General features: G+C 32.5%; 4 protein-coding genes across 4 annotated transcripts; all 4 read left to right on the top strand.

The window, feature by feature from the left end:
- Window positions 1-113: 113 nt before the first annotated feature.
- On the top strand, window positions 114-1,064 carry LOC127081697 (uncharacterized). The gene has a single exon (XM_051021924.1). The coding sequence runs from the start codon at window positions 114-116 to the stop codon at window positions 1,062-1,064; it is 951 nt and encodes a 316-aa protein (XP_050877881.1).
- Window positions 1,065-3,459: 2,395 nt separating this feature from the next.
- On the top strand, window positions 3,460-4,410 carry LOC127081696 (uncharacterized). The gene has a single exon (XM_051021923.1). The coding sequence runs from the start codon at window positions 3,460-3,462 to the stop codon at window positions 4,408-4,410; it is 951 nt and encodes a 316-aa protein (XP_050877880.1).
- A 2,391-nt stretch (window positions 4,411-6,801) lies between these two features.
- On the top strand, window positions 6,802-7,752 carry LOC127081695 (uncharacterized). The gene has a single exon (XM_051021922.1). The coding sequence runs from the start codon at window positions 6,802-6,804 to the stop codon at window positions 7,750-7,752; it is 951 nt and encodes a 316-aa protein (XP_050877879.1).
- A 2,391-nt stretch (window positions 7,753-10,143) lies between these two features.
- LOC127081694 (uncharacterized) lies at window positions 10,144-11,094 on the top strand. The gene has a single exon (XM_051021921.1). The coding sequence runs from the start codon at window positions 10,144-10,146 to the stop codon at window positions 11,092-11,094; it is 951 nt and encodes a 316-aa protein (XP_050877878.1).
- Window positions 11,095-23,723: the final 12,629 nt, after the last annotated feature.

Genomic DNA, 23,723 nt, shown 5'->3' with positions numbered 1-23,723 from the left:
CTAACAAAATACAATAAAAAATTGTTGTTTATATATAAATATCTCTCATTTAACAATCACTTTCAATAACAAAGTTACTTCACCACATTTCTCAATCTCTCTATTAAAACAAAATGCAGAAGACAAACTCAAATATAGAGATGTTAAGGGTGCAAGCACTATCAATCCTTTGTACACCTCACCCTTTCCTTGATTTTTCTTGCTTATCTCCTATTCAAGATAAAGTTGATCCATGTTGTGGCACAAATGACCAAATAAGTGACGATGCTTCTTTTGATTTTGATAACTTTGCTTTCATCCAAGATAATCTTGATCCATATTGTAGCACAAAAAAACACATTAACAATGACACTGTATTAGATTTTGATGTCTTTGCTCCCGCTCAAGATAACTCTCAATCGCATTGTAGCACAAATCAACAAATTCAAAAAAGCGACGAAGAAAATAATGAAGAACAAGAATTTAGTTTTGCATGCACCGATGTCAAAGGAATGCATATATTTGCCGATGACATATTTGAAAATGGAAAAATGAGAGCATTACTGCCTACTTTTGACCAATCGCTTCAATTATTCCCCACCATAAATAACAATGCTTCACATATTCGACATCCTCTAAAGAACATCTTTATTAAGAATTCTGTAAGTCCACAATCAATATCGAGTGGTATTTCTAAAGAAACTCAAAATGAGATATTGCAAAATATTACAATGAAGGCTTCAAGTGAGTGTTACGAGAAAAGCAACTCAACAGGATCATCAAATCTCTGGAGATTTAGACAAAATTTGGATCTTCGAAGTAACAGTGACCATAAGGATTCTTTTGTTATATTGAATCCTTCAGAGTCAAAAACGTCAATAAAGCCCAATGTAGAAAACATCATTATTAAAAAGAGGAAAGGTGAAAAACCCAAAAATACATTAACGGCTTATGAGAAGCTTTATGTGACAAATAAAGCAAGAAAAGGGAGCAATAAACGAAGATCACTTTTGCCATACAAACACGGGCTATTCGGATTCTTTACCAACATGCATGAATTGAGTAGAAACCTGCACCCCTTTTGAGATCGAATTACCAACTTTTTTCATTGTTGAGGATTCATCTTATTTTGACAATGTAGATTAATTTATATGTACATAATCATTAGGTAGTTATCATTAGGATTTATTTTTCTCTTGATAAAAATCAAGTGCTTGTACTTCCCCTTATGACAATGAGGAGAGAATGATTAAATCTTTTATGATAGAATCCATATTCTCATATGTGTATTATTAAAGAGTAACCCTTGGTACACATATATTTTTCTCATTTCCAGTTATGATGGATCAAATCGTGAAACATGAGCATAAATTTTAATTTTTAATTTCATCTAACTCCCTCTGTACCCCATTAAAATGGAAAAAGTTCATTTTAAGAGTATATTTTGTATTTTCAATTAGAATAATCGTCAACTTCAATTTCCTACATGAAATGATATAATTAAATAGTTTATGTGGTGCCCATAACAAATATTCGACCTTACAACCTTATTACGAATCCCATTAAGTGACTTCCTCAAATGAGATCATTGTTTTAAACGAGTTTTTAACGCCTTTTTTCTATTATTATCTTGTTTCTTAACCGGAAAATTGAATAATATAGCCTCCAACAAAATAGATTTAGAACTCCTTATGAATTCTACATGTTCTTTTTACATTAGTTTTTTTTCTTCATGTCAATAGAGAAAGCACTGTGAAGAAAGTTTAAATAGGTACGTAAAGTGGTCGCTTAAATAATTAAATATAAATAAGACAAAACAAGCAATATTAATTTCTATCACGATTTGGATCTAGAAAATAAGTATCTTATAGTTTTCATGTTTATTACGTATCGAAGAAACATTTTTCTAAGGGACATTATATAACAATGCCACATGATAACTTTTTTCTTCTTCAATTAAAATGTGTACTTATTGTAAAATTATATTTGGAGGGTATTTAAATTTAAGACTCATAAAAACAAAATATATGGACTTATCTCTTAAGCTTCAAATAAAATAATATGGTAGATTATAAAGTTAGAGGTCAAAATAGGAAAATAAAGCAGGTAAAAATAACAAATATTTTATATAATAAACTTTCATACATAAATGAAAAGTCCTCTTCTCCCTTTCCCATTAAATGACTTCCTTTCCCCGTGTTCTCTATACTCCCAAACAAATTAATGTTAAAGTAAAATAAAAGAAAAATGTTTTATCTTATGTTTTCCATGCAAGAAATGAACTCAAAATGAAAACTTATGAGATACGGAGATATAGGGAGATTGTTGTAATATATTATTATGTACAAACCCACTCATCTCCAAGAGCAAAGTAAAATAAAACATAACCCAAACTATATGTGAATGTGTTTTCGATCTTTGCCTTACTAGAAACTTGCATAATATCATTTTATAAACGAACTAACATGCATATCTTAAATGAAAATGTATTAATACAGTTAATATATAATAATTTTCTATAATAAGTCTTAAAATTTTCTACTACAAAACATAAAATGGTTATTAACTTGCTTGTCAATTTCAGAGATGTTACAACATAAAAGATCTACAATTTATTTGAATAATATATAGTCTTTACCTTAACAAATTTTCATATTAAAATTTAAATAATTATAAATAAAATAATATGTAATCATCGAAAATAGATCTATCAACATTAAGCAACTAAATAATATTTTTATTGCACTCTGAAGGAAAATAAATAGGACCAATATGCATTCTCTATTTAAACTATATCTATATTTATTTGGAAATCTTACAAATAAATAGAGAATATGAAAATGTTTAGAGCACACTTTGTAACAATACATCCACATGTTTTATCTCCTAAAGAAGAATTAAGTATATATTTCAATTTTATAATGTTTTTTAAATTATATTTTTTTACGTAAGGACAATGTCATGAATTTTAAATATAAAGTGTTTCCATCCAAGTTTAATTTTAATTTTTCAATTTCAATTTATTATTTTTAATTTAGTAACCAACAAGAAAATCATAATCGACAAACAAACTTTATAAGTAGCCACTAACAAGCAAAACTGAAGCGGCTGCACTTACCCATAAGCAGTTTAACACCGCTAACACATGATAACAGAAAAATAATTTTCTAAAAGAGGGGAATCGGTTTTAAATCCAAATATAATTTCCTTAATTGAAAAAAATAAATAAATAAATTTATTTGGCCTAAAATTGTTTCGAAACAAATATAAGGTATAACTTAAACAAATTAGCAAGTTTTTAATAATCTTCACACCTTTCGCATGTAACTACCTCCTTAAATATCCAAGCTAACCGTGTTCCATTGAACTAACAAAATACAATAAAAAATTGTTGTTTATATATAAATATCTCTCATTTAACAATCACTTTCAATAACAAAGTTACTTCACCACATTTCTCAATCTCTCTATTAAAACAAAATGCAGAAGACAAACTCAAATATAGAGATGTTAAGGGTGCAAGCACTATCAATCCTTTGTACACCTCACCCTTTCCTTGATTTTTCTTGCTTATCTCCTATTCAAGATAAAGTTGATCCATGTTGTGGCACAAATGACCAAATAAGTGACGATGCTTCTTTTGATTTTGATAACTTTGCTTTCATCCAAGATAATCTTGATCCATATTGTAGCACAAAAAAACACATTAACAATGACACTGTATTAGATTTTGATGTCTTTGCTCCCGCTCAAGATAACTCTCAATCGCATTGTAGCACAAATCAACAAATTCAAAAAAGCGACGAAGAAAATAATGAAGAACAAGAATTTAGTTTTGCATGCACCGATGTCAAAGGAATGCATATATTTGCCGATGACATATTTGAAAATGGAAAAATGAGAGCATTACTGCCTACTTTTGACCAATCGCTTCAATTATTCCCCACCATAAATAACAATGCTTCACATATTCGACATCCTCTAAAGAACATCTTTATTAAGAATTCTGTAAGTCCACAATCAATATCGAGTGGTATTTCTAAAGAAACTCAAAATGAGATATTGCAAAATATTACAATGAAGGCTTCAAGTGAGTGTTACGAGAAAAGCAACTCAACAGGATCATCAAATCTCTGGAGATTTAGACAAAATTTGGATCTTCGAAGTAACAGTGACCATAAGGATTCTTTTGTTATATTGAATCCTTCAGAGTCAAAAACGTCAATAAAGCCCAATGTAGAAAACATCATTATTAAAAAGAGGAAAGGTGAAAAACCCAAAAATACATTAACGGCTTATGAGAAGCTTTATGTGACAAATAAAGCAAGAAAAGGGAGCAATAAACGAAGATCACTTTTGCCATACAAACACGGGCTATTCGGATTCTTTACCAACATGCATGAATTGAGTAGAAACCTGCACCCCTTTTGAGATCGAATTACCAACTTTTTTCATTGTTGAGGATTCATCTTATTTTGACAATGTAGATTAATTTATATGTACATAATCATTAGGTAGTTATCATTAGGATTTATTTTTCTCTTGATAAAAATCAAGTGCTTGTACTTCCCCTTATGACAATGAGGAGAGAATGATTAAATCTTTTATGATAGAATCCATATTCTCATATGTGTATTATTAAAGAGTAACCCTTGGTACACATATATTTTTCTCATTTCCAGTTATGATGGATCAAATCGTGAAACATGAGCATAAATTTTAATTTTTAATTTCATCTAACTCCCTCTGTACCCCATTAAAATGGAAAAAGTTCATTTTAAGAGTATATTTTGTATTTTCAATTAGAATAATCGTCAACTTCAATTTCCTACATGAAATGATATAATTAAATAGTTTATGTGGTGCCCATAACAAATATTCGACCTTACAACCTTATTACGAATCCCATTAAGTGACTTCCTCAAATGAGATCATTGTTTTAAACGAGTTTTTAACGCCTTTTTTCTATTATTATCTTGTTTCTTAACCGGAAAATTGAATAATATAGCCTCCAACAAAATAGATTTAGAACTCCTTATGAATTCTACATGTTCTTTTTACATTAGTTTTTTTTCTTCATGTCAATAGAGAAAGCACTGTGAAGAAAGTTTAAATAGGTACGTAAAGTGGTCGCTTAAATAATTAAATATAAATAAGACAAAACAAGCAATATTAATTTCTATCACGATTTGGATCTAGAAAATAAGTATCTTATAGTTTTCATGTTTATTACGTATCGAAGAAACATTTTTCTAAGGGACATTATATAACAATGCCACATGATAACTTTTTTCTTCTTCAATTAAAATGTGTACTTATTGTAAAATTATATTTGGAGGGTATTTAAATTTAAGACTCATAAAAACAAAATATATGGACTTATCTCTTAAGCTTCAAATAAAATAATATGGTAGATTATAAAGTTAGAGGTCAAAATAGGAAAATAAAGCAGGTAAAAATAACAAATATTTTATATAATAAACTTTCATACATAAATGAAAAGTCCTCTTCTCCCTTTCCCATTAAATGACTTCCTTTCCCCGTGTTCTCTATACTCCCAAACAAATTAATGTTAAAGTAAAATAAAAGAAAAATGTTTTATCTTATGTTTTCCATGCAAGAAATGAACTCAAAATGAAAACTTATGAGATACGGAGATATAGGGAGATTGTTGTAATATATTATTATGTACAAACCCACTCATCTCCAAGAGCAAAGTAAAATAAAACATAACCCAAACTATATGTGAATGTGTTTTCGATCTTTGCCTTACTAGAAACTTGCATAATATCATTTTATAAACGAACTAACATGCATATCTTAAATGAAAATGTATTAATACAGTTAATATATAATAATTTTCTATAATAAGTCTTAAAATTTTCTACTACAAAACATAAAATGGTTATTAACTTGCTTGTCAATTTCAGAGATGTTACAACATAAAAGATCTACAATTTATTTGAATAATATATAGTCTTTACCTTAACAAATTTTCATATTAAAATTTAAATAATTATAAATAAAATAATATGTAATCATCGAAAATAGATCTATCAACATTAAGCAACTAAATAATATTTTTATTGCACTCTGAAGGAAAATAAATAGGACCAATATGCATTCTCTATTTAAACTATATCTATATTTATTTGGAAATCTTACAAATAAATAGAGAATATGAAAATGTTTAGAGCACACTTTGTAACAATACATCCACATGTTTTATCTCCTAAAGAAGAATTAAGTATATATTTCAATTTTATAATGTTTTTTAAATTATATTTTTTTACGTAAGGACAATGTCATGAATTTTAAATATAAAGTGTTTCCATCCAAGTTTAATTTTAATTTTTCAATTTCAATTTATTATTTTTAATTTAGTAACCAACAAGAAAATCATAATCGACAAACAAACTTTATAAGTAGCCACTAACAAGCAAAACTGAAGCGGCTGCACTTACCCATAAGCAGTTTAACACCGCTAACACATGATAACAGAAAAATAATTTTCTAAAAGAGGGGAATCGGTTTTAAATCCAAATATAATTTCCTTAATTGAAATAAATAAATAAATTTATTTGGCCTAAAATTGTTTCGAAACAAATATAAGGTATAACTTAAACAAATTAGCAAGTTTTTAATAATCTTCACACCTTTCGCATGTAACTACCTCCTTAAATATCCAAGCTAACCGTGTTCCATTGAACTAACAAAATACAATAAAAAATTGTTGTTTATATATAAATATCTCTCATTTAACAATCACTTTCAATAACAAAGTTACTTCACCACATTTCTCAATCTCTCTATTAAAACAAAATGCAGAAGACAAACTCAAATATAGAGATGTTAAGGGTGCAAGCACTATCAATCCTTTGTACACCTCACCCTTTCCTTGATTTTTCTTGCTTATCTCCTATTCAAGATAAAGTTGATCCATGTTGTGGCACAAATGACCAAATAAGTGACGATGCTTCTTTTGATTTTGATAACTTTGCTTTCATCCAAGATAATCTTGATCCATATTGTAGCACAAAAAAACACATTAACAATGACACTGTATTAGATTTTGATGTCTTTGCTCCCGCTCAAGATAACTCTCAATCGCATTGTAGCACAAATCAACAAATTCAAAAAAGCGACGAAGAAAATAATGAAGAACAAGAATTTAGTTTTGCATGCACCGATGTCAAAGGAATGCATATATTTGCCGATGACATATTTGAAAATGGAAAAATGAGAGCATTACTGCCTACTTTTGACCAATCGCTTCAATTATTCCCCACCATAAATAACAATGCTTCACATATTCGACATCCTCTAAAGAACATCTTTATTAAGAATTCTGTAAGTCCACAATCAATATCGAGTGGTATTTCTAAAGAAACTCAAAATGAGATATTGCAAAATATTACAATGAAGGCTTCAAGTGAGTGTTACGAGAAAAGCAACTCAACAGGATCATCAAATCTCTGGAGATTTAGACAAAATTTGGATCTTCGAAGTAACAGTGACCGTAAGGATTCTTTTGTTATATTGAATCCTTCAGAGTCAAAAACGTCAATAAAGCCCAATGTAGAAAACATCATTATTAAAAAGAGGAAAGGTGAAAAACCCAAAAATACATTAACGGCTTATGAGAAGCTTTATGTGACAAATAAAGCAAGAAAAGGGAGCAATAAACGAAGATCACTTTTGCCATACAAACACGGGCTATTCGGATTCTTTACCAACATGCATGAATTGAGTAGAAACCTGCACCCCTTTTGAGATCGAATTACCAACTTTTTTCATTGTTGAGGATTCATCTTATTTTGACAATGTAGATTAATTTATATGTACATAATCATTAGGTAGTTATCATTAGGATTTATTTTTCTCTTGATAAAAATCAAGTGCTTGTACTTCCCCTTATGACAATGAGGAGAGAATGATTAAATCTTTTATGATAGAATCCATATTCTCATATGTGTATTATTAAAGAGTAACCCTTGGTACACATATATTTTTCTCATTTCCAGTTATGATGGATCAAATCGTGAAACATGAGCATAAATTTTAATTTTTAATTTCATCTAACTCCCTCTGTACCCCATTAAAATGGAAAAAGTTCATTTTAAGAGTATATTTTGTATTTTCAATTAGAATAATCGTCAACTTCAATTTCCTACATGAAATGATATAATTAAATAGTTTATGTGGTGCCCATAACAAATATTCGACCTTACAACCTTATTACGAATCCCATTAAGTGACTTCCTCAAATGAGATCATTGTTTTAAACGAGTTTTTAACGCCTTTTTTCTATTATTATCTTGTTTCTTAACCGGAAAATTGAATAATATAGCCTCCAACAAAATAGATTTAGAACTCCTTATGAATTCTACATGTTCTTTTTACATTAGTTTTTTTTCTTCATGTCAATAGAGAAAGCACTGTGAAGAAAGTTTAAATAGGTACGTAAAGTGGTCGCTTAAATAATTAAATATAAATAAGACAAAACAAGCAATATTAATTTCTATCACGATTTGGATCTAGAAAATAAGTATCTTATAGTTTTCATGTTTATTACGTATCGAAGAAACATTTTTCTAAGGGACATTATATAACAATGCCACATGATAACTTTTTTCTTCTTCAATTAAAATGTGTACTTATTGTAAAATTATATTTGGAGGGTATTTAAATTTAAGACTCATAAAAACAAAATATATGGACTTATCTCTTAAGCTTCAAATAAAATAATATGGTAGATTATAAAGTTAGAGGTCAAAATAGGAAAATAAAGCAGGTAAAAATAACAAATATTTTATATAATAAACTTTCATACATAAATGAAAAGTCCTCTTCTCCCTTTCCCATTAAATGACTTCCTTTCCCCGTGTTCTCTATACTCCCAAACAAATTAATGTTAAAGTAAAATAAAAGAAAAATGTTTTATCTTATGTTTTCCATGCAAGAAATGAACTCAAAATGAAAACTTATGAGATACGGAGATATAGGGAGATTGTTGTAATATATTATTATGTACAAACCCACTCATCTCCAAGAGCAAAGTAAAATAAAACATAACCCAAACTATATGTGAATGTGTTTTCGATCTTTGCCTTACTAGAAACTTGCATAATATCATTTTATAAACGAACTAACATGCATATCTTAAATGAAAATGTATTAATACAGTTAATATATAATAATTTTCTATAATAAGTCTTAAAATTTTCTACTACAAAACATAAAATGGTTATTAACTTGCTTGTCAATTTCAGAGATGTTACAACATAAAAGATCTACAATTTATTTGAATAATATATAGTCTTTACCTTAACAAATTTTCATATTAAAATTTAAATAATTATAAATAAAATAATATGTAATCATCGAAAATAGATCTATCAACATTAAGCAACTAAATAATATTTTTATTGCACTCTGAAGGAAAATAAATAGGACCAATATGCATTCTCTATTTAAACTATATCTATATTTATTTGGAAATCTTACAAATAAATAGAGAATATGAAAATGTTTAGAGCACACTTTGTAACAATACATCCACATGTTTTATCTCCTAAAGAAGAATTAAGTATATATTTCAATTTTATAATGTTTTTTAAATTATATTTTTTTACGTAAGGACAATGTCATGAATTTTAAATATAAAGTGTTTCCATCCAAGTTTAATTTTAATTTTTCAATTTCAATTTATTATTTTTAATTTAGTAACCAACAAGAAAATCATAATCGACAAACAAACTTTATAAGTAGCCACTAACAAGCAAAACTGAAGCGGCTGCACTTACCCATAAGCAGTTTAACACCGCTAACACATGATAACAGAAAAATAATTTTCTAAAAGAGGGGAATCGGTTTTAAATCCAAATATAATTTCCTTAATTGAAATAAATAAATAAATTTATTTGGCCTAAAATTGTTTCGAAACAAATATAAGGTATAACTTAAACAAATTAGCAAGTTTTTAATAATCTTCACACCTTTCGCATGTAACTACCTCCTTAAATATCCAAGCTAACCGTGTTCCATTGAACTAACAAAATACAATAAAAAATTGTTGTTTATATATAAATATCTCTCATTTAACAATCACTTTCAATAACAAAGTTACTTCACCACATTTCTCAATCTCTCTATTAAAACAAAATGCAGAAGACAAACTCAAATATAGAGATGTTAAGGGTGCAAGCACTATCAATCCTTTGTACACCTCACCCTTTCCTTGATTTTTCTTGCTTATCTCCTATTCAAGATAAAGTTGATCCATGTTGTGGCACAAATGACCAAATAAGTGACGATGCTTCTTTTGATTTTGATAACTTTGCTTTCATCCAAGATAATCTTGATCCATATTGTAGCACAAAAAAACACATTAACAATGACACTGTATTAGATTTTGATGTCTTTGCTCCCGCTCAAGATAACTCTCAATCGCATTGTAGCACAAATCAACAAATTCAAAAAAGCGACGAAGAAAATAATGAAGAACAAGAATTTAGTTTTGCATGCACCGATGTCAAAGGAATGCATATATTTGCCGATGACATATTTGAAAATGGAAAAATGAGAGCATTACTGCCTACTTTTGACCAATCGCTTCAATTATTCCCCACCATAAATAACAATGCTTCACATATTCGACATCCTCTAAAGAACATCTTTATTAAGAATTCTGTAAGTCCACAATCAATATCGAGTGGTATTTCTAAAGAAACTCAAAATGAGATATTGCAAAATATTACAATGAAGGCTTCAAGTGAGTGTTACGAGAAAAGCAACTCAACAGGATCATCAAATCTCTGGAGATTTAGACAAAATTTGGATCTTCGAAGTAACAGTGACCGTAAGGATTCTTTTGTTATATTGAATCCTTCAGAGTCAAAAACGTCAATAAAGCCCAATGTAGAAAACATCATTATTAAAAAGAGGAAAGGTGAAAAACCCAAAAATACATTAACGGCTTATGAGAAGCTTTATGTGACAAATAAAGCAAGAAAAGGGAGCAATAAACGAAGATCACTTTTGCCATACAAACACGGGCTATTCGGATTCTTTACCAACATGCATGAATTGAGTAGAAACCTGCACCCCTTTTGAGATCGAATTACCAACTTTTTTCATTGTTGAGGATTCATCTTATTTTGACAATGTAGATTAATTTATATGTACATAATCATTAGGTAGTTATCATTAGGATTTATTTTTCTCTTGATAAAAATCAAGTGCTTGTACTTCCCCTTATGACAATGAGGAGAGAATGATTAAATCTTTTATGATAGAATCCATATTCTCATATGTGTATTATTAAAGAGTAACCCTTGGTTCACATATATTTTTCTCATTTCCAGTTATGATGGATCAAATCGTGAAACATGAGCATAAATTTTAATTTCATCTAACTCCCTCTGTACCCCATTAAAATGGAAAAAGTTCATTTTAAGAGTATATTTTGTATTTTCAATTAGAATAATCGTCAACTTCAATTTCCTACATGAAATGATATAATTAAATAGTTTATGTGGTGCCCATAACAAATATTCGACCTTACAACCTTATTACGAATCCCATTAAGTGACTTCCTCAAATGAGATCATTGTTTTAAACGAGTTTTTAACGCCTTTTTTCTATTATTATCTTGTTTCTTAACCGGAAAATTGAATAATATAGCCTCCAACAAAATAGATTTAGAACTCCTTATGAATTCTACATGTTCTTTTTACATTAGTTTTTTTTCTTCATGTCAATAGAGAAAGCACTGTGAAGAAAGTTTAAATAGGTACGTAAAGTGGTCGCTTAAATAATTAAATATAAATAAGACAAAACAAGCAATATTAATTTCTATCACGATTTGGATCTAGAAAATAAGTATCTTATAGTTTTCATGTTTATTACGTATCGAAGAAACATTTTTCTAAGGGACATTATATAACAATGCCACATGATAACTTTTTTCTTCTTCAATTAAAATGTGTACTTATTGTAAAATTATATTTGGAGGGTATTTAAATTTAAGACTCATAAAAACAAAATATATGGACTTATCTCTTAAGCTTCAAATAAAATAATATGGTAGATTATAAAGTTAGAGGTCAAAATAGGAAAATAAAGCAGGTAAAAATAACAAATATTTTATATAATAAACTTTCATACATAAATGAAAAGTCCTCTTCTCCCTTTCCCATTAAATGACTTCCTTTCCCCGTGTTCTCTATACTCCCAAACAAATTAATGTTAAAGTAAAATAAAAGAAAAATGTTTTATCTTATGTTTTCCATGCAAGAAATGAACTCAAAATGAAAACTTATGAGATACGGAGATATAGGGAGATTGTTGTAATATATTATTATGTACAAACCCACTCATCTCCAAGAGCAAAGTAAAATAAAACATAACCCAAACTATATGTGAATGTGTTTTCGATCTTTGCCTTACTAGAAACTTGCATAATATCATTTTATAAACGAACTAACATGCATATCTTAAATGAAAATGTATTAATACAGTTAATATATAATAATTTTCTATAATAAGTCTTAAAATTTTCTACTACAAAACATAAAATGGTTATTAACTTGCTTGTCAATTTCAGAGATGTTACAACATAAAAGATCTACAATTTATTTGAATAATATATAGTCTTTACCTTAACAAATTTTCATATTAAAATTTAAATAATTATAAATAAAATAATATGTAATCATCGAAAATAGATCTATCAACATTAAGCAACTAAATAATATTTTTATTGCACTCTGAAGGAAAATAAATAGGACCAATATGCATTCTCTATTTAAACTATATCTATATTTATTTGGAAATCTTACAAATAAATAGAGAATATGAAAATGTTTAGAGCACACTTTGTAACAATACATCCACATGTTTTATCTCCTAAAGAAGAATTAAGTATATATTTCAATTTTATAATGTTTTTTAAATTATATTTTTTTACGTAAGGACAATGTCATGAATTTTAAATATAAAGTGTTTCCATCCAAGTTTAATTTTAATTTTTCAATTTCAATTTATTATTTTTAATTTAGTAACCAACAAGAAAATCATAATCGACAAACAAACTTTATAAGTAGCCACTAACAAGCAAAACTGAAGCGGCTGCACTTACCCATAAGCAGTTTAACACCGCTAACACATGATAACAGAAAAATAATTTTCTAAAAGAGGGGAATCGGTTTTAAATCCAAATATAATTTCCTTAATTGAAATAAATAAATAAATAAATTTATTTGGCCTAAAATTGTTTCGAAACAAATATAAGGTATAACTTAAACAAATTAGCAAGTTTTTAATAATCTTCACACCTTTCGCATGTAACTACCTCCTTAAATATCCAAGCTAACCGTGTTCCATTGAACTAACAAAATACAATAAAAAATTGTTGTTTATATATAAATATCTCTCATTTAACAATCACTTTCAATAACAAAGTTACTTCACCACATTTCTCAATCTCTCTATTAAAACAAAATGCAGAAGACAAACTCAAATATAGAGATGTTAAGGGTGCAAGCACTATCAATCCTTTGTACACCTCACCCTTTCCTTGATTTTTCTTGCTTATCTCCTATTCAAGATAAAGTTGATCCATGTTGTGGCACAAATGACCAAATAAGTGACGATGCTTCTTTTGATTTTGATAACTTTGCTTTCATCCAAGATAATCTTGATCCATATTGTAGCACAAAAAAACACATTAACAATGACACTGTATTAGATTTTGATGTCTTTGCTCCCGCTCAAGATAACTCTCAATCGCATTGTAGCACAAATCAACAAATTCAAAAAAGCGACGAAGAAAATAATGAAGAACAAGAATTTAGTTTTGCATGCACCGATGTCAAAGGAATGCATATATTTGCCGATGACATATTTGAAAATGGAAAAATGAGAGCATTACTGCCTACTTTTGACCAATCGCTTCAATTATTCCCCACCATAAATAACAATGCTTCACATATTCGACATCCTCTAAAGAACATCTTTATTAAGAATTCTGTAAGTCCACAATCAATATCGAGTGGTATTTCTAAAGAAACTCAAAATGAGATATTGCAAAATATTACAATGAAGGCTTCAAGTGAGTGTTACGAGAAAAGCAACTCAACAGGATCATCAAATCTCTGGAGATTTAGACAAAATTTGGATCTTCGAAGTAACAGTGACCGTAAGGATTCTTTTGTTATATTGAATCCTTCAGAGTCAAAAACGTCAATAAAGCCCAATGTAGAAAACATCATTATTAAAAAGAGGAAAGGTGAAAAACCCAAAAATACATTAACGCCTTATGAGAAGCTTTATGTGACAAATAAAGCAAGAAAAGGGAGCAATAAACGAAGATTGTAACACCCCGATAAAAATAAGATAATTATTTAATTTAAGTTAATATTATATTTATTAATTTAATTAAATAATTGGAATTATTGGATTATTATTATTATTATTATTGGAATAATAATTATTGGAAAATATATAAGTTGGAAATAAGAAAAAAAGTCCATTTTTGGTAAAGAAAGGGTTTTACGTGAAAAGCAGAGAAGCGGCTGAAAAGAGGAAAAGGGCAAAGAGACAGAGCAAGAAGAAGAAGGTTGGAGAAGAGAAAAGCTTGAAGCTTAAAGATTCGCCGGATTAACTCAGGTAAGGGGGGTTTATCGTCGATTAATGGGTATTATGGGATAACATGTAGTGGGTAGTGATAAACCATGGATTTGACTCTGATTAGAATGATGCATGATGAAATTGTGACATATTGGATGAACGAAAATTGGATTATAATTGAAGGGAATTCGTAGGAAGTTAGATGTAAAATGTTAGCATTTGTGAAATCGAATAGGGTATGATTCGTGTTAGATGATATGAACGATTATTGTGTAAAATTGGACTGTGGAAGGTTGGAATTGGGGGAATCTCGTAGCAGAGAAAACCCATTGCAGATCTAGAAATCTGGTTTCTGGTCATACGCGTATGGCACTAGGCAATACGCGTATGAGATGGTCTGGTACGCGTATGGCACTAGGCATTACGCGTATGGATGAGGAAGATGATGTTTTGAACGTGGTTTGGTCTCTGTTGGTACGCGTATGGGGAAGTGGTACGCGTAGCATACGCGTATGAGATAGGTGGTACGCGTATGGGATTGGCTGAGAATTGGGCCATACGCGTATGAGACTAGGCAATACGCGTATGGGCAGGATTGTGATTTTTCTGTGCTGTTGTTGTGCAGTTTTTGGTTGTTCAGCTGAGTAATGTAATTTAGCTGATGTATGATAGAGTAGGGATCATTTCCCGTTGGTTTGAGTAGTATAGGTATTAGTAGGGTGTGCTAATGCTGTGATTGATTATGTGGTATGACATGATATGATTATGTGGTGAATATGTGATGATGTATGATGATATGCATAATGTGGTGAATGTATCTATCATGTATGAAATTATGAATGGACTGTTTATGGCTTAGAGTGTGAGCATATGTCCATTGTGGATGATTGTTGATGTTTGCATGACTAAGTGATTTAGCTTGCATATTGTGGCCTTTATGGTGGTAGCTAATTCCCATGGTGAGGAATTAGTGAGTGAATCATTGTGGATGATTGTTGATGTTTGCATGCTAGGTGATTAGCGTGCATATCATAGCCCTTGGGTGGTAGCTAATTCCCATGGTGAGGAATTAGTGAGTGAGTCACTAGGTCTCAAATGAGTGGGACTAGTGAGCTTGGTAGCCGTATTTGGATTTGATCGGTGAGGTTGAACTATATGTTCACGAATAGTCGGTACCGCATGCATGGAGTCTCATTGCATAATGTATGCATGTATGTATGGCGTATAATATGAATGGATGTATTCCAATATTATACGTATGTTTTATGGTTGTGTTGAGTTTGAGGATGATGATGATGATGATTATGAGTTGATATTGTCGTTGCTGAATATGTGTGATCTGATTAGGGTGATGATATGTGTTAAATTACTTAGCATTTCATGATATTTTATAATGCTTATTATATTGATTGAGGAACTCACCCTTACAACTATTTTTCAGGTAACGAGCAGTGATTGAGTAGGAGCTAGTTCTTGAGGTCTAGTGTAGTTCCTTAGTGGGTCATGCTCTGGTAGATGTAACATCGGGATGGGATGTTTTAAATGTTTTATTGTTGGTTGTGACCCAGTTTACATGTAATAGGCTACATGTTTTGCATGATTGATTTGATTTCTATCCGCTGCGTATTGTGCAAATGCTTTATGTTTTGAATTAATAAAAGAGCATGACAGTTATTTGGTGAATGGTGTGAAATGATTGTGTGACACCCTTAATTGCATAATTACTCTGATTGATATATTGCTATTTTAATTAAATATTTGGGGTATTTTAGAAGGGTGTTACATTAGTGGTATCAGAGCATAGTCGGTCGAGTCGAGTCGTAATTATTCTGTTTCCCCTGTACGGGATAGGTGTTGTGTAACCCTATCAGTACTTATTGTTTAGCTTGTTGGGTTTTCAGAATAGAGATGGCTGGAAGAGGTAGAGACGATGCTGCGATTGCTGAGGCTCTGGGTATGCTAGCTGGAGTACTTGGAGGGAATCCGAATGTTGTGGGAATGGGAGCTGCTCGTCAACTGAGTGAGTTCCAGAAGAACAATCCTCCAATGTTCAAGGGAGCATACGATCCAGATGGTGCTCAGAAGTGGTTGAAGGAGATTGAGAGGATCTTCCGAGTGACTGAGTGTGCCGATAACCAGAAGGTCAGGTTCGGTACGCATATGCTGTCAGAGGAAGCAGATGATTGGTGGGTTGCTACCCGCACTGAGTTGGAAGCTGCTGGAAGTACTGAGATCACTTGGGCGGTGTTCAGAGAGAGATTCCTGAGGAAGTACTTTCCAGAGGATGTCAGAGGAAAGAAAGAGATAGAGTTCTTAGAATTGAAGCAGGGCAACCGGTCTGTTACTGAGTATGCTGCTAAGTTCACAGAGCTGTCGAAGTATTACACTCCCTATAACGAGGCTACTGGGGAATTTTCAAAGTGTGTGAAGTTTGAGAACGGGTTACGTCCCGAGATCAAGCAGGCTATTGGATATCAGCGGATCAGAGTGTTTTCTGATTTGGTTGACTGTTGCAGGATTTTTGAACAGGATACCAAGGCCAGAGCGGAGAGCTATCAGCAGAGGGTTGATAGGAAAGGCAAGAATCAGAATGATCGTGGAAAACCGTATGCAGCTGGCAAAGGTTTTCAGAGACAGAGTGGGATGAAGAGGCCTAGTGGGGGAGACTCTAGTGCCCCTGCTAAGTGTTACAGATGTGGTCAGGCTGGACATCGTGTCCATGAGTGTACCAGTAATGAGAAGAAGTGTTTTAAGTGTGGCAAGGGTGGTCACTTGGCCGCAGAGTGCCGGTCGAAGACTGTGACTTGTTTCAACTGTGGAGAGGTGGGTCATATCAGTCCACAGTGTCCTAAGCCGAAGAAAGAGAATCAGTCGGAAGGCAAGGTCTTTGCTTTATCGGGTTCTGAGACTTCTGCAGATGATCGTTTGATCCGAGGTACGTGTTATATTAATGGCTTTTCTCTTGTAGCTATTATTGACACTGGTGCGACTCATTCCTTTATATCTTTGGATTGTGCTGTGAAACTTAAGTTAGAGATATCTGAGATGCATGGTAGTATGGTGATTGATACTCCTGCGAAGGGTTCAGTGACTACTACTTCAGTTTGTTTGAATTGTCCTTTGAGTATTTTTGGTAGAGACTTTGGGATGGACCTCGTGTGTCTTCCACTAGTGCAGGTTGATGTTATCCTGGGTATGAACTGGTTGGTGTTTAACCGAGTTTATATCAACTGTTTTGATAAGACGGTGATCTTTCCTGAGATTGAGGAAGGAAAGAGTTTGTTTCTATCAGCAAGGCAGGTGAATGAGGAAGTAGCAGATGGGGCAGAGTTGTTTATGCTGTTAGCGACCTTGGAGGCTAAAGACAAACTGGTGAATTGCGATCTAGCCGTGGTGTGTGATTTTCCTGATGTGTTTCCTGAAGAAGTGAACAAATTACCGCCAGAGCGTGAAGTTGAGTTCTCGATTGATTTGGCACCTGGTACTAGGCCGGTGTCGATGGCTCCGTACCGTATGTCTGCTGTTGAGTTAACTGAATTGAAGAGTCGGTTGGAAGATCTGTTGGATAAGAAATTTATTCGTCCGAGTGTGTCACCGTGGGGTGCACCGGTGTGGTTGGTTAGAAGAAGTTAGTTTCCTGGTCATGTGATTTTAAGAGGTGGTGTTGCTGTTGATCCTTCTAAGATAGAAGCGGTATCTCAGTGGGAAGCTCCGAAGTCTGTTGCTGAGATTCGAAGTTTCCTTGGTTTGGCTGGTTATTATAGGAAGTTCATTGAGGGATTTTCTAAGTTGGCGTTATCGTTGACGATGTTGACTAGAAAGGGGCAAGCGTTTGTTTGGGACTCAAAATGTGAAGAAGGTTTCCGAGAGTTAAAGAGGAGGTTAACTACTGCTCCTATTATGATATTACCAAGTCCGTCGGAATTATTTGAGGTTTACTGTGATGCTTCATTGTTGGGTTTAGGTGGTGTGTTGATGCAGAACAAGCAGGTTATAGCTTATGCTTCGAGACAATTGAGGGTTCATGAGAGGAACTATCCGACACACGATTTAGAGTTGGCAGCTGTGGTTTTTGTTCTGAAGTTATGGAGGCATTATTTGTACGGGTCAAGATTTGAGGTTTTCAGTGACCATAAAAGTTTAAAGTGTTTGTTTGATCAGAAAGAGCTGAATATGAGACAGAGGAGATGGTTAGAGTTTCTGAAAGATTATGACTTTGGTTTGAATTACCATCCGGGTAAAGCAAACGTAGTGGCTGATGCCTTGAGTCGGAAATCATTGCATATGTCTATGTTAATGGTTAAGGAATTGGATTTAATTGAGCAGTTTAGAGACTTGAGTTTGGTGTGTGAGAGTACTCACAATAGTGTTAAATTGGGAATGTTGAAGTTAACAAGTAGTATTCTAGATGAGATTAGAGAGGGTCAGAAATCCGATGTGCTTTTGGTTGATAAGTTGACTCTAGTGAATCAAGGTCAAGGTGGTGAATTCAGAGTTGATGAGAATGGTGTTTTGAAATTTGGTAATCGGGTGTGTATTCCGGATGTTACCGAACTTAAGAAGAGTATTCTTGAGGAAGGACATCGTAGTGGCCTGAGTATTCATCCTGGAGCTACGAAGATGTATCATGATTTGAAAAAGTTATTTTGGTGGCCGGGAATGAAAAGAGAAATTGCGAGTTTTGTTTATTCTTGTTTGACTTGTCAGAAGTCAAAGATTGAGCATCAGAAGCCGTCTGGGCTAATGCAACCGTTGGCTATTCCAGAGTGGAAGTGGGACAGTATCAGTATGGATTTTGTTTCTGGTTTACCGAGGACGATTAAGAACTTTGAAGCTATTTGGGTGATTGTTGACAGATTGACAAAATCGGCTCATTTCATTCCGATCAGAATGGATTATCCGTTAGAGAGATTAGCTGAGTTGTATATTGAGAAGATTGTAAGTTTGCATGGTATTCCGTCGAGTATTGTTTCGGACAGAGATCCTAGATTTACATCGAAGTTCTGGGAAGGTTTGCAGAGGGCTTTGGGAACTAAGCTGAGATTGAGTTCTGCATATCATCCGCAGACTGATGGTCAGACCGAGAGGACGATTCAGTCACTAGAGGATCTGTTGAGGGCTTGTGTTTTGGAAAAAGGAGGTGCTTGGGATTGTTATTTACCTTTGATTGAGTTTACCTACAACAATAGTTTTCATTCGAGCATTGGTATGGCACCGTTTGAAGCTTTGTATGGTAGGAGATGTCGGACACCTTTATGTTGGTATGAGTCCGGTGAGAGTGCTGTGGTTGGACCGGAGATTGTTCAACAGACTACGGAAAAGATTAAGATGATTCAGGAGAAAATGAGGATTGCTCAGAGTCGTCAGAAGTGTTATCACGACAAGAGGAGGAAGTCACTTGAGTTTCAAGAGGGAGATCATGTGTTTCTTCGTGTTACTCCGATAACTGGGGTTGGTCGAGCTTTGAAGTCGAAGAAGTTGACACCTCGATTTATTGGTCCTTATCAGATTTTGGAGAGGATAGGAGAGGTAGCCTATCGTATCGCTTTACCGCCGTCACTTGCGAATTTGCATGAGGTTTTTCATGTGTCTCAGTTGAGGAGGTACATTCATGATCCGTCGCATGTGGTCCAAGTAGATGATGTCCAGGTGAGAGATAACCTGACTGTTGAAACATCACCTATGAGGATTGAGGATCGAGAGTTGAAGCAGTTGCGGGGTAAAGAGATTGCTTTGGTGAAGGTAGCTTGGGGAGGACCAGCAGGTGGTAATGTGACTTGGGAACTTGAGAGCCAGATGAAGGAGTCTTATCCAGAGTTATTCGCTTGAGGTATGTTTTCGAGGACGAAAACTCTTTTAGGGGGGGAGAGTTGTAACACCCCGATAAAAATAAGATAATTATTTAATTTAAGTTAATATTATATTTATTAATTTAATTAAATAATTGGAATTATTGGATTATTATTATTATTATTATTATTGGAATAATAATTATTGGAAAATATATAAGTTGGAAATAAGAAAAAAAGTCCATTTTTGGTAAAGAAAGGGTTTTACGTGAAAAGCAGAGAAGCGGCTGAAAAGAGGAAAAGGGCAAAGAGACAGAGCAAGAAGAAGAAGGTTGGAGAAGAGAAAAGCTTGAAGCTTAAAGATTCGCCGGATTAACTCAGGTAAGGGGGGTTTATCGTCGATTAATGGGTATTATGGGATAACATGTAGTGGGTAGTGATAAACCATGGATTTGACTCTGATTAGAATGATGCATGATGAAATTGTGACATATTGGATGAACGAAAATTGGATTATAATTGAAGGGAATTCGTAGGAATTAGATGTAAAATGTTAGCATTTGTGAAATTGAATAGGGTATGATTCGTGTTAGATGATATGAACGATTATTGTGTAAAATTGGACTGTGGAAGGTTGGAATTGGGGGAATCTCGTAGCAGAGAAAACCCATTGCAGATCTGGAAATCTGGTTTCTGGTCATACGCGTATGGCACTAGGCAATACGCGTATGAGATGGTCTGGTACGCGTATGGCACTAGGCATTACGCGTATGGATGAGGAAGATGATGTTTTGAACGTGGTTTGGTCTCTGTTGGTACGCGTATGGGGAAGTGGTACGCGTAGCATACGCGTATGAGATAGGTGGTACGCGTATAGGATTGGCTGAGAATTGGGCCATACGCGTATGAGACTAGGCAATACGCGTATGGGCAGGATTGTGATTTTTCTGTGCTGTTGTTGTGCAGTTTTTGGTTGTTCAGCTGAGTAATGTAATTTAGCTGATGTATGATAGAGTAGGGATCATTTCCCGTTGGTTTGAGTAGTATAGGTATTAGTAGGGTGTGCTAATGCTGTGATTGATTATGTGGTATGACATGATATGATTATGTGGTGAATATGTGATGATGTATGATGATATGCATAATGTGGTGAATGTATCTATCATGTATGAAATTATGAATGGACTGTTTATGGCTTAGAGTGTGAGCATATGTCCATTGTGGATGATTGTTGATGTTTGCATGACTAAGTGATTTAGCTTGCATATTGTGGCCTTTATGGTGGTAGCTAATTCCCATGGTGAGGAATTAGTGAGTGAATCATTGTGGATGATTGTTGATGTTTGCATGCTAGGTGATTAGCGTGCATATCATAGCCCTTGGGGTGGTAGCTAATTCCCATGGTGAGGAATTAGTGAGTGAGTCACTAGGTCTCAAATGAGTGGGACTAGTGAGCTTGGTAGCCGTATTTGGATTTGATCGGTGAGGTTGAACTATATGTTCATGAATAGTCGGTACCGCATGCATGGAGTCTCATTGCATAATGTATGCATGTATGTATGGCGTATAATATGAATGGATGTATTCCAATATTATACGTATGTTTTATGGTTGTGTTGAGTTTGAGTATGATGATGATGATGATTATGAGTTGATATTGTTGTTGCTGAATATGTGTGATCTGATTAGGGTGATGATATGTGTTAAATTACTTAGCATTTCATGATATTTTATAATGCTTATTATATTGATTGAGGAACTCACCCTTACAACTATTTTTCAGGTAACGAGCAGTGATTGAGTAGGAGCTAGTGCTTGAGGTCTAGTGTAGTTCCTTAGTGGGTCATGCTCTGGTAGATGTAACATCGGGATGGGATGTTTTAAGTGTTTTATTGTTGGTTGTGACCCAGTTTACATGTAATAGGCTACATGTTTTGCATGATTGATTTGATTTCTATCCGCTGCGTATTGTGCAAATGCTTTATGTTTTGAATTAATAAAAGAGCATGACAGTTATTTGGTGAATGGTGTGAAATGATTGTGTGACACCCTTAATTGCATAATTACTCTGATTGATATATTGCTATTTTAATTAAATATTTGGGGTATTTTAGAAGGGTGTTACAAAGATCACTTTTGCCATACAAACACGGGCTATTCGGATTCTTTACCAACATGCATGAATTGAGTAGAAACCTGCACCCCTTTTGAGATCGAATTACCAACTTTTTTCATTGTTGAGGATTCATCTTATTTTGACAATGTAGATTAATTTATATGTACATAATCATTAGGTAGTTATCATTAGGATTTATTTTTCTCTTGATAAAAATCAAGTGCTTGTACTTCCCCTTATGACAATGAGGAGAGAATGATTAAATCTTTTATGATAGAATCCATATTCTCATATGTGTATTATTAAAGAGTAACCCTTGGTACACATATATTTTTCTCATTTCCAGTTATGATGGATCAAATCGTGAAACATGAGCATAAATTTTAATTTTTAATTTCATCTAACTCCCTCTGTACCCCATTAAAATGGAAAAAGTTCATTTTAAGAGTATATTTTGTATTTTCAATTAGAATAATCGTCAACTTCAATTTCCTACATGAAATGATATAATTAAATAGTTTATGTGGTGCCCATAACAAATATTCGACCTTACAACCTTATTACGAATCCCATTAAGTGACTTCCTCAAATGAGATCATTGTTTTAAACGAGTTTTTAACGCCTTTTTTCTATTATTATCTTGTTTCTTAACTGGAAAATTGAATAATATAGCCTCCAACAAAATAGATTTAGAACTCCTTATGAATTCTACATGTTCTTTTTACATTAGTTTTTTTTCTTCATGTCAATAGAGAAAGCACTGTGAAGAAAGTTTAAATAGGTACGTAAAGTGGTCGCTTAAATAATTAAATATAAATAAGACAAAACAAGCAATATTAATTTCTATCACGATTTGGATTTAGAAAATAAGTATCTTATAGTTTTCATGTTTATTACGTATCGAAGAAACATTTTTCTAAGGGACATTATATAACAATGCCACATGATAACTTTTTTCTTCTTCAATTAAAATGTGTACTTATTGTAAAATTATATTTGGAGGGTATTTAAATTTAAGACTCATAAAAACAAAATATATGGACTTATCTCTTAAGCTTCAAATAAAATAATATGGTAGATTATAAAGTTAGAGGTCAAAATAGGAAAATAAAGCAGGTAAAAATAACAAATATTTTATATAATAAACTTTCATACATAAATGAAAACTCCTCTTCTCCCTTTCCCATTAAATGACTTCCTTTCCCCGT

Source organism: Lathyrus oleraceus, chromosome 5 (genome assembly GCF_024323335.1).
Source record: "Lathyrus oleraceus cultivar Zhongwan6 chromosome 5, CAAS_Psat_ZW6_1.0, whole genome shotgun sequence".
NCBI classification, from domain to species: domain Eukaryota; kingdom Viridiplantae; phylum Streptophyta; class Magnoliopsida; order Fabales; family Fabaceae; genus Lathyrus; species Lathyrus oleraceus.
Note: the sequence above shows the minus strand (reverse complement) of the source record. Positions and strands in the feature narration are given on the sequence as shown.

Coding starts and splice junctions, on each gene's coding strand:
- LOC127081696 (XM_051021923.1), top strand. CDS start 3,460: ATGCAGAAGACAAACTCAAATATAGAGATGTTAAGGGTGCAAGCACTA.
- LOC127081694 (XM_051021921.1), top strand. CDS start 10,144: ATGCAGAAGACAAACTCAAATATAGAGATGTTAAGGGTGCAAGCACTA.
- LOC127081697 (XM_051021924.1), top strand. CDS start 114: ATGCAGAAGACAAACTCAAATATAGAGATGTTAAGGGTGCAAGCACTA.
- LOC127081695 (XM_051021922.1), top strand. CDS start 6,802: ATGCAGAAGACAAACTCAAATATAGAGATGTTAAGGGTGCAAGCACTA.